Source organism: Pelobates fuscus, chromosome 6 (genome assembly GCF_036172605.1).
Source record: "Pelobates fuscus isolate aPelFus1 chromosome 6, aPelFus1.pri, whole genome shotgun sequence".
Taxonomy (NCBI): domain Eukaryota; kingdom Metazoa; phylum Chordata; class Amphibia; order Anura; family Pelobatidae; genus Pelobates; species Pelobates fuscus.
The window spans coordinates 67057229-67071788 of NC_086322.1; the positions used below are offsets into that span (position 1 = coordinate 67057229).

General features: G+C 42.0%; 1 protein-coding gene across 2 annotated transcripts in view; it reads left to right on the forward strand.

Moving 5' to 3' along the window:
• Positions 1-14560, forward strand: part of LOC134614241 (uncharacterized) — a 142378-nt gene that overhangs the window by 41273 nt on the left and 86545 nt on the right. For both annotated transcript variants that reach the window (XM_063457814.1, XM_063457815.1), the window contains exons 3-4: positions 6073-6170; positions 13598-13669. In XM_063457814.1, coding sequence (XP_063313884.1) covers positions 6073-6170; positions 13598-13669 — 170 coding nt within the window. The remainder of the gene's footprint in view (positions 1-6072; positions 6171-13597; positions 13670-14560) is intronic.

Consider the following 14560-nt stretch of genomic DNA (forward strand, 5'->3'; position numbering starts at 1 on the left):
TGTGTGCGTGGCTCTTGCCGCGCATGCGCATTTGGCGGATGACGTCGAAAGAGGGAGGAGAGTCCCCAGCGCCGAGGGAGCCCGGCGCTGGAGAAAGGTAAGAATTTAACCCCTTCTTACCCCTTCAGCCTGGCAGGAGTGTGACCCAGAGGGTGAGGGGACCCAAACACCCTATAAAGCCAGAAAAACAAGTTTGTTTTCCTGGCACTATAGTGGTCCTTTAAGTAATTTATTTCTAGCTCTGGAATGTTCCATTGTTAGTTTAACTTTTTGGACCCCCCCCCCCTGCACTAAAAAAAAAATTAAAAGCTAAGTTACTTACTCTAGAGGTAGGTGGTCTAATTGCAGCTTAGTTCCTTCCTCATCCAGAGGTCATGGAGAAGTATTGCTGTCACATGGGGCATGCACAGAAACCTCTACTCTCTGCCAAGAGAACATATCTCATATAGTTATATAACATTAAAACTATTGCTTCTTTATGAGAACCCTTCACTTCCTCTATGAGCTTTATTATTATTATTATTATTTTGATGTTATTTATATAGCGCCATCAAATTCCGCAGCGCTTTACAATGGGTGGACGAACAGACATGTAGTTGTAACCAGACAAGCTGGACACACAGGAACAGAGGGGTTGAGGGCCCTGCTCAATGAGCTTACATGCTAGACGGAGTGGGGAAAAGTGACACAAAAAGGTAAGGATAGTATTAGACTAGTGACAGTTGCAGAAGAGGAATCATTCGGGAGCTATTAACAGTTTAATTGATACGCTTTTATGAAGAAGTGGGTTTTTAACAATTTTTTGAAGGAGTGGAGACTGGGTGGGCATCTAACGGAGGAGGGAAGCGAGTTCCACAGGAACAGTGCAGCCCTCGAGAAGTCTTGAAGGCGAAACATAGAAACATAGAATGTGACGGCAGATAAGAACCATTCGGCCCATCTAGTCTGCCCAGTTTTCTAAATACTTTCATTAGTCCCTGGCCTTATCTTATAGTTAGGATAGCCTTATGCCTATCCCACGCATGCTTAAACTCCTTTACTGTGTTAACCTCTACCACTTCAGCTGGAAGGCTATTCCATGCATCCACTACCCTCTCAGTAAAGTTATACTTCCTGATATTATTTTTAAACCTACGTCCCTCTAATTTAAGACTATGTCCTCTTGTTGTGGTAGTTTTTCTTCTTTTAAATATAGTCTCCTCCTTTACTGTGTTGATTCCCTTTATGTATTTAAATGTTTCTATCATATCCCCCCTGTCTCGTCTTTCCTCCAAGCTATACATGTTAAGATCCTTTAACCTTTCCTGGTAAGTTTTATCCTGCAATCCATGAACCAGTTTAGTAGCCCTTCTTTGAACTCTCTCTAAGGTATCAATATCCTTCTGAAGATAGGGTCTCCAGTACTGTGTACAGTACTCCAAGTGAGGTCTCACCAGTGTTCTGTACAATGGCATGAGCACTTCCCTCTTTCTACTGCTAATACCTCTCCCTATACAACCAAGCATTCTGCTTGCATTTCCTGCTGCTCTATTACATTGTCTGCCTATTACATTAAGTCATAAGAAATAATCACCCCTAAATCCCTTTCCTCAGATGTTGAGGTTAGGACTCAATCAAATATTCTGTACTCTGCCCTTGGGTTTTTACATCCAAGATGCATTATCTTGCACTTATCCACATTAAATGTCAGTTGCCACAACTCTGACCATTTTTGTAGTTGACCTAAATCATTTTCCATTTGGCTTATCCCTCCTGGAACATCAACCCTGTTACATATCTTAGTATCATCCGCAAAAAGACACACCTTACCATCAAGACCTTCTGCAATATCACTAATAAAAATATTAAAGAGAATGGGTCCAAGTACAGATCCCTGAGGTACCCCACTGGTGACAAGCCCAAGCTTCGAATATACTCCATTGACTACAACCCTCTGTTGCCTGTCACTCAGCCACTGCCTTACCCATTCAACAATATTGGAATCCAAACTCAAAGATTGTAGTTTATTGATAAGCCTTCTATGTGCAACAGTGTCAAAAGCCTTACTGAAATCTAGGTAAGCAATGTCTACTGCACCACCCTGATCTATAATTTTAGTTACCCAATCAAAAAAATCAATAAGATTAGTTTGGCACGATCTCCCTGAAGTAAACCCATGTTGTCTCTGATCTTGAAATCCATGTGTTTTTAGATGTTCAACAATCCTATCCTTTAACATGGTTTCCATCACTTTCCCCACTACTGAAGTAAGGCTTACTGGCCTATAGTTGCCCGACTCCTCCCTATTACCTTTCTTGTGAATGGGCACAACATTCGCTAACTTCCAATCTTCTGGGACTACTCCTGTTATCAATGATTGGTTAAATAAATCTGTTAATGGTTTTGCTAGTACACCACTAAGCTCTTTTAATAGCTTTGGGTGTATTCCATCAGGTCCCATTGACTTATTTGTCTTTACTTTTGACAGTTGAAATAGAACCTCTTCCTCTGTAAACTCACGTGTAATAAATGACTCATTTATCCTTTTTCTTAACTGAGGTCCCTTTCCTTCATTTTCATCTGTAAATACCGAACAAAAATATTCATTGAGGCAGTCAGCTAGACCTTTATCCTCATCTACATACCTTCCTTCTTTTGTTTTTAATCTAACTAATCCTTGTTTTACTTTTCTTTTCTCATTTATGTATCTAAAAAAAGTTTTGTCCCCCTTTTTTACTGACTGTGCTATTTTCTCTTCTGTGTGTGATTTGGAAGCTCTTATAACTTGCTTAGCCTCTTTCTGCCTAATCTTATAGGTCATTCTGTCTTCCTCACTCTGGTTTTTTTATAATTACTAAATGCTAACTTTTTGTTTTTTACTATTTTGGCCACATCTGCGGAGTACCACAGTGGTTTCTTGAATTTTTTGCTTTTACTGACAAGCCTAATGCAATTTTCTGTTGCCTTCAGTAGTGCAACTTTTAAATAATCCCATTTCTTTTGGACTCCATTTAAATTGCTCCAGTCTGATAATGACTCCTTTACACATATTCTAATTTTAGAAAAGTCTGTTTTTCTAAAGTCTAAAACTTTTGTTTTTGTTTGGTGTGACTCAGTCACTGTTCTTATATTAAACCACACTGACTGATGATCACTGGATCCTAAACTTTCACCTACAGTAATATCTGATACCAAATCTCCATTTGTTAACACTAAATCTAGTATGGCCTCTTTGCGAGTTGGCTCCTCAACGACTTGTTTTAGAGACAATCCCAGTAGGGAGTTTAGAATATGTGTGCTCCTGGCACAAGTAGCTATTTTTGTTTTCCAATTCACATCAGGAAGATTAAAGTCACCCATGATGATAACTTCCCCCTTCATTGTCATTTTAGCTATTTCTTCAACTAGTAGATTATCTAACTCTTCAATTTGTCCTGGGGGGCTATAAATCACACCTACACGAGTTACTGTGTGATGACCAAATTCTAACGTAACCCAAACGGACTCTATGTTCACCTCACTAACCTTTATTAGGCTAGATTTTATGCTATCCTTTACATACAGGGCCACCTCTCCCCCTTTCTTGCCTTCCCTGTCTTTTCTATATAAAGAGCATCAGAGGTGGGAGTACGGACAGAAGATAGACGTAAGTCTTCAGCAGATCGTAAGGGCCTAGACGGGACATACTTGTGTATAAGGGAGGATAGATAGGTGGGAGCAGCATTATGTAGAGATTTGAAAGCAAGAACCAGAATTTTAAATTGAGCTCTATATCTTATAGGAAGCCAATGTAGGGACTGAAAGAAGGGTGAGGTGTGGGAGGTGCAGGTCGGCAGGAAGATGAGCCTCACCCCCACATTCATTATGGACTGTAATGGCGCAAGTTGGGAGCACGTAAGACCACTGAGAAGTGGATAACAGTAGTCAAGGCGAGAAAGGACAGTGGAATGGACCAGCACCTTAGTCGCATCTGGCGTTAAGTAGGGGCGGATGCGCGCAATGTTTTTGAGATGGAAATGACAGGATTTGGCAATAGACTGAACATGAGGCTTGAAGGAGAGGTCGGAGTCAAAGAGAACACCTAGGCAGCGAGCCTGCATGGTGAAGCTGATGGTAGCCCCGATGACTTGGAGGGAGACAGACACAGGAGTAACAACACTTGAGAGAGGAAAGACCAGAATTTCAGTTTTGGTTAAGTTTAGTTTAAGGAAGTGGGCAGCCATCCAGTTAGAAATAGCAGAGAGGCAGTCAGAGACACTAGTCAATAGGGACGGGGAGAGATCAGGGGAGGGCAGGTAGATTTGCGTGTCATCTGCATAGAAATGATATTGGAAGCCAAAGAAGCTAATGAGTTTACCAAGGGACGCAGTATAGATGGAGAACAGTAGGGGACCAAGGACTGAACCTTGGGGAACACCAACAGAGAGGAGTTGGGGAGAAGAAGCAGAGCCAGAGAAACAAACACTGAAAGAGCGCTGGGAGGGGTAGGAGGAGCACCAGGAGAGAGCAATATCTTGTAGACCGATATTGCGAAGGATGTGAAGAAGCTGTTGATGATCAACAGTGTCAAAAGCCGCAGACAGGTCAAGGAGAATTAGGATAGACAAGTGACCACAAGATGCCATTTCCACAGAGTGCTTAGCGCGGAAACCAGACTGAAGCGGGTCTGTAATGAATGCTGCAGCTAGACTGATTTTCCTATCCAGTCGGTCCTCTCACACCTCGCCCCTCTGCCAGTCCTTACATTGGCTCCCTGTATCCTATAGGAGTCAATTCAAAGTGCTAACCCATACATTTAAAGCACTGAACAATTCCAGCCCCTCTTATATCTCTTCACTGATCCAGAGGTATGCCCCTCCTCGTACCCTCCGCTCTGCCCGCGACCACCTCCTGACCGCTGCTCGCACCCGTACGGCCAACTCACGCTTGCAGGACTTCTCACGGGCGGCTCCTCTCCTATGGAATAACTTGCCTACTGCCATCAGACTCTCCCCTAGTCTTCAATCATTTAAGAAGGGCCTTAAATCCCATCTCTTCAGGAAAGCGTATGGCCTCCCAGAGTAATCTCTCCCTTACATACCTGTCCCTATGGAATAGTGCTTTGCTCTCTCCTCCAGCTCTGCTTCACTCCTACTTGATATTTCCTATCCTAATGTTTCTAATACCCCACCTCCTATAGACTGTAAGCTCATTTGAGCAGGGTCCTCTTCAACCTATTATTCCTGTCAGTTTTCTTGTAATTGTCTTATTTATTGTTACATCCCCCCCCCTCTCAAAATATTGTAAAGCGCTACGGAATCTGTTGGCGCTATATAAATGGCAATAATAATAATAATAATAATAATAGCAGAGAGTTGGACTCGAGGAAGTCTGTCAATCTCGCATACACAATTCTTTCAAGGATCTTGGATGCAAAAGGCAGTAGCGAGATAGGACGGTAGTTGGATGGGGAGTTAGGGTCATGGTTGGGCTTCTTTAGAATTGGGGTTACAGTTGCATGTTTGAAGGGCGATGGAAATATATCAGAGGAAAGAGAGAGATTGGGAATTTTAGTGAGAGGTGGAGAAAGAGAAGAAGACAGAGTACGGATGAGATGCGAGGGAATTGGATCTAGGGAGCAGGTGGTGGGGCGGGAGGACTGGAGCAGAGTAGAAACGTCTTCCAATGTAGCGGGTGCGAATGAACATAGATCAGCAGAGGGAGTGAAGTTACGGGAAGTATTGTAAGGGGAAGAAGAAAGATGAGAGATCTCTTCCCTGATTGTAGAGATCTTGTCAGTGAAGTTAGTTGCAAAGTCCGAGGCGGTCAAGTTAGTAGGTGAGGCATGACTCATTTTAAAAAAGTGACTGTTTCTCCTAAAATTAAATCTTTAATACATATAGGATGGGGGTGTGGGTGTGAGGGGGCATATTCTTAACCCATAAAACTCTTAAGCAAGCAAAAGTACTTCAGAGGTTTGGAGTATCTATTTAACATATTTTTTAAACTAACCCCAGCAATTAACAAAATGTATGGAACGTATCATCAGTCATGCAAAAATGTGTAAATCTTCGTTTGTTTGTTTGTTTATATTTATTTCTTTATTTATTTTAGGGAAAGGTAAAAGCTTCTTTCTGAATTTGCTCCTTCTGATGACAAGTGACAATGAAGAAGAATACAAAGAAAACAACAAGAACCTCAAACAACCACAGGTTTGATTTATTATGTTAAAATTAAATGAATACATGATTTTAACAATTGTAAATTAAATTCAAATATTGCAGCATATTACAGCATAGCAGGTGCTACCATTAGAGTATACATAAAAACAAAACAGCAAAAAGGAGTGTGGTGCACCTTAACAGGAAGATGTATAGTGTGTAGAATCACCAAAATTGAAAATGACGTACGTTAAAACATTCCTCTGAGACAGAATATAAATTGCAGCGATCCCGATATAAATAGAATCTTCCTAGTATTTAATCACTTAAATAAAAATATATAAAAACAACATAGTGTAAAACCACACACAAATTAGAATTCAAATAAGGGATAATATTGCATTCACAAATATAAAGTTGAAAAAGGCTCATCAGAAGGTGCCCTTCTACCACATGCATCAATGGCGCAGATCCCAGTTTGAGTCCTCCTTGGTGGATGGAAAATCACCAAAGGGTCAACAGGGTGCTTGTTCTCCCCCAGTTGAAATGACAGAGGTTCAGGCTGCAGGATACCACCGAGATAGCTTGTATACCGACCGGTTTCGTCTCTAGGACTTTATCAAGGTATCAGATTTACCTTGATAAAGTCCTAGACACACAACACAGCCTCACCATAAACATAACACACACACACATTAAGGTCACAAGCACAAAACATACACACAAAACACTGCAAGCAGCTCCCCACACACTAGCTCCCAGATACAAATACACATGCTTGCAGACACAGAGATACACTGACAACACAGACACAGATATGCATTACAGACACAGTTAAAGATATACATTCACAGATACACAGGGATACTCACTGTCAGACATACCCTCTCAGGCACATACACAGATACCAAAAATTCCTGATACACACTCTGACTGTGGGTCTGTCAATGTGTGAGTGTCATTGTCTGTCTCTGGCATCAGTGTGCTTTAACAAGTGCAATACCCTGTTGGCAGTGGACAGCACTAGGACTGTCAAGAGCTTAGCCCAAATTGAATATCTTCCAGCAAAAACCTAAAGAAGGATCTGTATAAAAAAAAAAGATTTCATAACCAAATGAGTCAGTAGACGCACCTTATGAAACATAGTAGCTGTACAAATTGAAACAAATAACAGCTTAAAACAAAATATTAGATAGCTAACTGGCGCTTATGGGATACCCCATGTAAAGCAGCAATAACGTAATTTAGACAAATTATAAGTGATAATCTCACGATAAATACAATGAAGGGGTAAGGTGTCTGAGTTCCTAACAGTAAGCTCGGCTGCAGGGAGAATACTTTATACCTGTCTCCTATGTATATTATTGGCTACATAAGAGGCAGGAGACTAAAATTACTAACATATATCCAGAAAAATAAGTGTTACATTGTGTGGGGGACTGAAGAAAAAGTGACAAAATAAATATATATTTGTGTTAGGGGCACATAGCCGTATAAGGAGTAAGGACCAGTATAATCGTAGGATAGTATAAAAGAGCACGTCGGGTGTGGTGTGCCGGAACCAACAATGCGGTAGGCCTGTAAATAAAGAGGGCCCACCAAGGAGTAAAGAAAAGGAAAGGAAGAAAAATGTATTGAGTATGTGGAGTTGTGGGAGGGTCATTCAAACACTGACCTTGGTATGGAGCAAGGTAAGGGATGCCCCTTAAGTAGGAAAATAAAATAATAAGCCCCTCCCACAATTACAGGCCAAACGGCCTTAATACCTGGGGGCAAATAGCCGTATAAGGAGTAAGGACCAGTATAAGCGTAGGATAGTATAAAATAGCAAGTCAGTTGTGGTGTGCGGGAACCGAAGATGCGGTAGGCCTGTAAATAAAGAGGGCAAAAAGTGATCAATCAAATTAACCAGACATTTCCTTAAATGCATTGCGTATCTCTTGTACTGGTTTGAGTATGTACCGTGTATAAGCGGAGGATTTCCACCGTCCCAAGAGAGAGACAATTTGTGGGAAACGTCTATGTTACATATTCTGAAACGCAATTAATTTACAGCATTGTTTTGTCATCTGTCACGTCATTTCGTTTGGTGAATGACTTCCTAAATACTCTGATTGTGGTGTTTTTTTCACAATCCGCCTGCTAGTGAAGGGGCTAAAAGTGGATTGATAAATTGTGATAAATAGGAGAAATCATTTTATTCTGTATAGGGGTACGGGGGAATTGTTATTGTTGTTTGGTAGTGGATGATGGCTCTAATGATAATATACTCTGGGTATGGCTTGGGAATTTGGAATCTCCAGCCAACTGGAAATTGTTTTGGGTGGTAGACAGTAGCATGTACACTTCCCCAAAGAGTGGAGACTGGGAAAGTGGGCATTGTGTTCCCACCAGTATAAAATGAGCAGCTCAATCCACTGACCATGGGTGGGGCGTTGGGGGAAATTAGGAGATACCCATTGTTTTTTTTTAATAGTTCCACCTCTTAGCCAGGAGTAGGGGCATGGGTAGATAATAGTCTGTCTACCCCCATTATTTAATTTAACTTCCCCCCTTCCCCCCCGAATATTTTACATTGGCTCATGGCATGAGGCTCTTTTAGTGACTGGCCGTATCTCAGCCTCCACCAGGCAGTGAGCCAGCTGCCTTGTTATTAAGGCATAGAAACATAGAAACATAGAATGTGACGGCAGATAAGAACCATTCGGCCCATCTAGTCTGCCCAATTGGATCACAAGGGCAGGCCAGCCACCACATAATTGACCACCCAGTATCAAGGTTTTGAACTATTTGCCCACCAGCTGCTAGCACTGCCAGCATGAAAATAGTTTGGATTATCTTGCATTTCTCCCTCTCTTCTTGGTCCAAAAATACGGATGTAAACACTTTGCACAGCAGATATCTGGCAATTTAGTCATGATCATCCCTTCAATTGTGAATCAGTCACCTGGAAAATTAAATTGTCTCTTTAATACTGCGTGTTGGTGTAGGAACACCTGCATCTAGCGGAATCAGAGGGGATGGCATCAAGACACCTAGCAGTATGCATAAACTGTTTTGAATTACCTTTCTAGAAACTATAATTATCCTCTCTGGAAATATATAATTATGAGCAATGCAATGATGTAAGGAAAGTAGTGTTTTTTTTTGTTTTTTTTTTTTAATTACATACTGTGGCTCGTGCAAAAAAATATATATATCCCCATAATTGGTAAATTAACAAAAATAAGACACTAGTTGTACTAATTGCAGATACCAAGCTCAATACTATTAACTTCTTCACTTCTGAACTATTTTTGAAGAAACAATAAATAATTAAATAATAATTAAAGAGGTCATTTTCCCCTACCTTTAATTTAATACATTTTTGTGAGGTCTGAAAAATAAAATTAAATGTAAAAATCTACACTGCTTTTTCTTGGTGCAATATGCCTCCATCTTGATTTGCTGACATCCTTGTTACAAGTTTCCCCAATTCTGGAAAAAAAAGAGAAAGACAACCAGCAGTGGGAACAGTAGGCAGAACAATTGTCTCTTACCTTTGTTGAATCTTGCACGAGCACGTCCACAGCCACCACGGTCCCTGTCTAAGCCTCTAGAGGAGTGGAATTGCTGTCTGGTACCCACTTCTGGGTAGAAGGGCTGCGGTTATTATTATTATTATTGCCATTTATATAGTGCCAACAGATTCCGTAGCGCTTTACAATATTATGAGAGGGGGATTTAACTATAAACAGGACAATTACAAAAAACTTACAGGAACATTAGGTTGAAGAGGACCCTGCTCAATCGAGCTTACATTCTATAGGAGGTGGGGTGTAAAACACATTAGGTCAGGAATTTGCAGTCAAATAAGGTGGGCCGCCCTTTAGGAGAGAGCAAGAGACAGGTATGTGAGGTAGAGGTTAGTCTTGGAGGCCATAAGCTTTCCTAAAGAGATGGGCTTTAAGGCACTTCTTAAAAGATGCAAGACTAGGGGAGTCTGATAGCGGTAGGCAGGCTATTCCATAGGAAGGGAGCTGCCCGCGAGAAGTCCTGCAAGCGTGAGTTGGCCGTACGGGTGCGGACAACGGACAGGAGGTGGTCACGGGCAGAGCGGAGAGACCGAGAAGGGACATATCTATGGATCCATGAGGAGATATAAGAGGGGCTAGAGTTGTTCAGTGCTTTATAGGTATGAACTAGTACCTTGAATTGACTCCTATAGCATACAGGAAGCCAATGTAAGGACTGGCAGATGGGTGAGGTGTGAGAGAAACGACTAGAGAGGAAAATCAGTCTGTCAGCAGCATTCGTTATGGACTGTAGCGGTGCAGTACGGCTTTTGGGAAGACCAATCAGGAGAGGGTTACAATAATCCATGCAGAAAATTACTAGAGCATGGACAAGCTCCTTGGTAGCATCTTGCGTAAGAAAGGGGCGGATGCGGGCTATGTTTTTAAGATGGAATCTACAGTATTTGGCAACATGCTGGATGTGAGGCTCAAAGGTGAGGCCAGAATCAAGTATGACGCCAAGACAGCGCGCTTGCAAGGATGGACTGATGTGGGTACCGCAAACTTGAAGGGAGAGCAAAAGAGGAGGATCAGTATTAGGAGGAGGAAAGACAAGGAGCTCAGTTTTAGAGAGATTGAGTTTCAGAAAGCAGGAGGACATCCAGTCAGAGATGGAAGAAAGTCAATCAGTGACACGTTGCAGGACGGCAGGGGAGAGGTCCAGGGAGGAGAGATATAACTGAGTGTCATCAGCGTACAGGTGGTAGTGGAATCTAAAAGAGGTAATAAGTTTGCCAAGAGAGGCAGTATAAAGAGAAAATAGAAGGGGACCAAGGACAGAGCCTTGGGGGACTCCAACCGAGACAGGACGAGGGGCGGAGGTATCATTAGAAAAGGAGACACTGAATGAGCGTTGGGAGAGATAAGAGGAAAACCACGAGAGGACAGAGTCACAGAGACCAAGTGATTGAAGAGTTTGAAGAAGGAGAGCATGATCAACAGTGTCGAAGGCCGCAGAGAGGTCAAGAAGGATTAGTATGGAGTAGTTGTCTTTGGATTTAGCTGCGATTAGGTCGTTAGTAACTTTGATAAGCACAGTCTCAGTAGAGTGGAGAGGGCAGAAGCCAGACTGAAGAGGGTCAAGGAGAGAGTTGGAATTGAGGAAATGAGACACACGGGTAAAGACAAGTCTTTCCAGAAGTTTTGAGGAAAAAGGGAGCAGGGATATGGGACGATAGATAGAGGGGGTGGACGGGTCGAGGGATGATTTTTTTAGTATAGGTACTACAGTGGCATGTTTAAGGTCAGCAGGGACAATGCCAGAAGAGAGAGAGCAGTTGAAGATATGCGTTAAAGAAGGCATGAGACAAGTGGAGAGAGATCTAATAAGGTGAGATGGGACAGAATCGAGTGGGCAAGTGGTGGGATGAGAGGAAAATAAAAGAGCAGCCACCTCTTGGTCAGTAGCCGGGGAGAATGTCTGAAGAGTAGGAAAGGCATGATCAATGTGTGGTTGAGAAACAGAATGGCAAGGAGGGGAGAATTATTTCCTTAGCTGTTCAATCTTGTCAGTAAAGTAACATGCAAAGTTATCAGCAGTAAGGTTAGTTTGGGGGGTGGCCACAGCAGGGCCAGGAAGAGAATTAAAGGTGTCAAAGAGATGCCTGGGATTGCGGGAGCATGAACTAATGAGAGAGGAAAAATAGGACTGTTTGGCAAGGGCAAGGGCTGCGCTGTATGAACACAATATCTATAATGGAGAAAGTCTGACTGGGTGCGAGACTTCCTCCAGGAGCGTTCAGCACAATGGGAGCATCTTAGCAGGTAGCATGTTTATTTGTATGCTACGGTGGGGGGCGGGTCCTCCTTGTTTGGAGCGGTGCTGCAACGTTCAAGGCAGAGGTGAGGGTAGTGTTATATGCGGAGATGGCCAGTGAAGGACAGGAGAGGGAAGGGATGGACAGCAGTCGTGAATCAATATCAGCTGACAACTGCTGGAGATCAAGAGAATTAAGGTCCCTCCTGAGTTGAGGGGGGTTAGGCTGAGGTTGTTGGGTGAGGGGGTTAATGACAGCAAACGATAAGAGGTGGTGATCAGAGAGAGGAAAAGGAGTGTTGCAGATATTAGATACTGTACATGCATAAGAGATTAGGTCAAGGGTATTGCCAGCTACATGGGTGGGAGAATTAGCCGACTGTGATAGCCCGAGGGAGGAAGTAATTGAAAGTGCAGAGGTCAAAGGTGGGTTAATAGGAATATTGAAGTCCCCAAGAATTAGGGATAGAATGTTAGAAGAGAGGAAATAGGGTAGCCAGGCAGCAAAGTGGTCAAGGGAGCGAAGATGGGAACCAGGGGGACGATAAATAACAGCAATGTTAGCAGAGAAGGGTTTGAAAAGGGGAATTGAATGTATTTCAAATTATGGGAAAGAGAGAAAAGAGGGGGTGGGTAGAAGTTTAAAGGAGCAGTGAGGGGAGAGGAGAAACCCTACACCACCACCTTTACAGTTGCGAAGTTCAGGAGCCTGATGGCCAGAAGCAGCTGGCGGCACTGCCTCTTTGCTGACCAGCTCTACCAAAATACCTTGGGAGGTGTTGCCTCGCAAAACCTTCCTCATAGAAGATTGTACCTTGTTCAATTATGTAAATATGTAAACTTGCTTGTTTACTTCTTTCATGAACACCTCTTCGAACAGTTTGCCTTGTGTCTGTGGACCTAATTCTTTGGCCCCAAGACCCACTAATTTCCCATAAATGCGGAACAGTGCTGCCCAGCACCTCTCAAAAGAGAGTGCCAAATTAGCGCTGCTCAGGAAGCAGAAGCAACAGTGGGCCCATTCCCCGATGTCATGTGCCCATTCACGCATCCACCAAGTACATAACATGGGCAAGTGGCCCAATTGTATCCAGGAGCTTGTTCTGTGTTCCAAAGCCTGTTTGACTCCTTTACGTGGGTCTCTGCCACCATGAGCCATAAAAGCCAGCATGAGTTGGTCGAATTTGGGTGTATAGGTGACCTTGTCCAGCATCGAAGTCGGTCGTCTACGGACTTAAAAATAGGGCCTTTTGGGAGGCATGTTGTAGGTACTGTAATTGTTTGATTTCAAAGAAGGGGTTTTAGTGTCTGGAACCCCTGGTGCTAAACTACTGGCCACTGTTAAACCATTTGTAATGGTTTAAAGTTAAATCAGGCCCCCAGCAGCCAATCTTTGCTGTGCTTCTCAGGCTAATGAGGAAGCATTGCACAGTTTTTGGCCATTTAAATGCTCCTTTGCTGTACACATTTCATTATGAAGTAGTTTCTGTAATTTTATAACACGTAAAAGTAATTTAACTGAATATTCTAATTCTTAAAATTGAAATTCTAATTTTAAATATTATATATAGTGAACATAATTTGCAAAGAAGCAAAGTCAATACTACCTTAAACTCTGAAATGAGAGTTTGGAAATTACTTCTTGTTTATACTAATCTCTCTTTCAGGATATTTGTGGAAATCCAAAAATGAAAGAAATAATGGAAGCAAAAGAAGACTTTCTAAATCTCCCAGATGTGGTAAGGACTTCACAATATCTTAATGAACATACTTGCTGTATGGATATAGGAATACTTGTAAAATAATGGAATCAATCTACAAATTTGACAACATTGGCAGCCTGATCCCAAAAAGCAAACCTGTGTTATGTAAGCATAGTAGTAGTTTGCAAGGTCAAAGAGCAGTCTTTTGAATATACAAAAAAGTAAAGGAAGACTCCTGCCCCAGTAACAAATTTAGTTTGTTGAAGTTGTAATGGAGGCAAGAGTGTTTTGGTGCCCTTTTACTTTCGGTTAAAATGCTTTTCTAATGGTTGACCCTGATGTTTGTCCCCTAGTGCCTGATAACTCTATTTCCTGAGTTTTGTCCTCCACAGTATGAGGAAGGTTTTCCAGGTATTTGTTGGTAGGTTGTTATATAGATCAATTTGATCTTTGTTATATTCAGGAGAACCCAAGTTGTATCAAGTGCACTTGGAGAAGCTTGAACTAGACACCAGACGCATGTTGGTTATCAAAATAAGCCCTGCCTTGCCTTGGATACCAAAAAGCTTGAACCTTGGAATCAAGGTAAATTCTTTCACAGTTGAGAACATCAGCTGACACTCTCAGCATATCTCTGGCCACTCATCAAGAGAAATTGTGTGGTGCTGTCACAAGATTAAAGAAACATTAGAACTAACACAAACTCTAACCCCAACTTTACTAGGGTTATTTAATACAATCCAATTGCACTCAGTCTGATTTTTGAGAAATCATCCAGAAACATTTGGGCTGCAAAATCCAGGCATTGTTCTCAAGATTTATCAATGTCAGGATTTTGCAATGCAGCATGTAAATGGTCTTGAATATCCACTGGATTTCATTGTGTCTGAAATCCAGATATAAATGTTGAATATCCATGACTGAAAT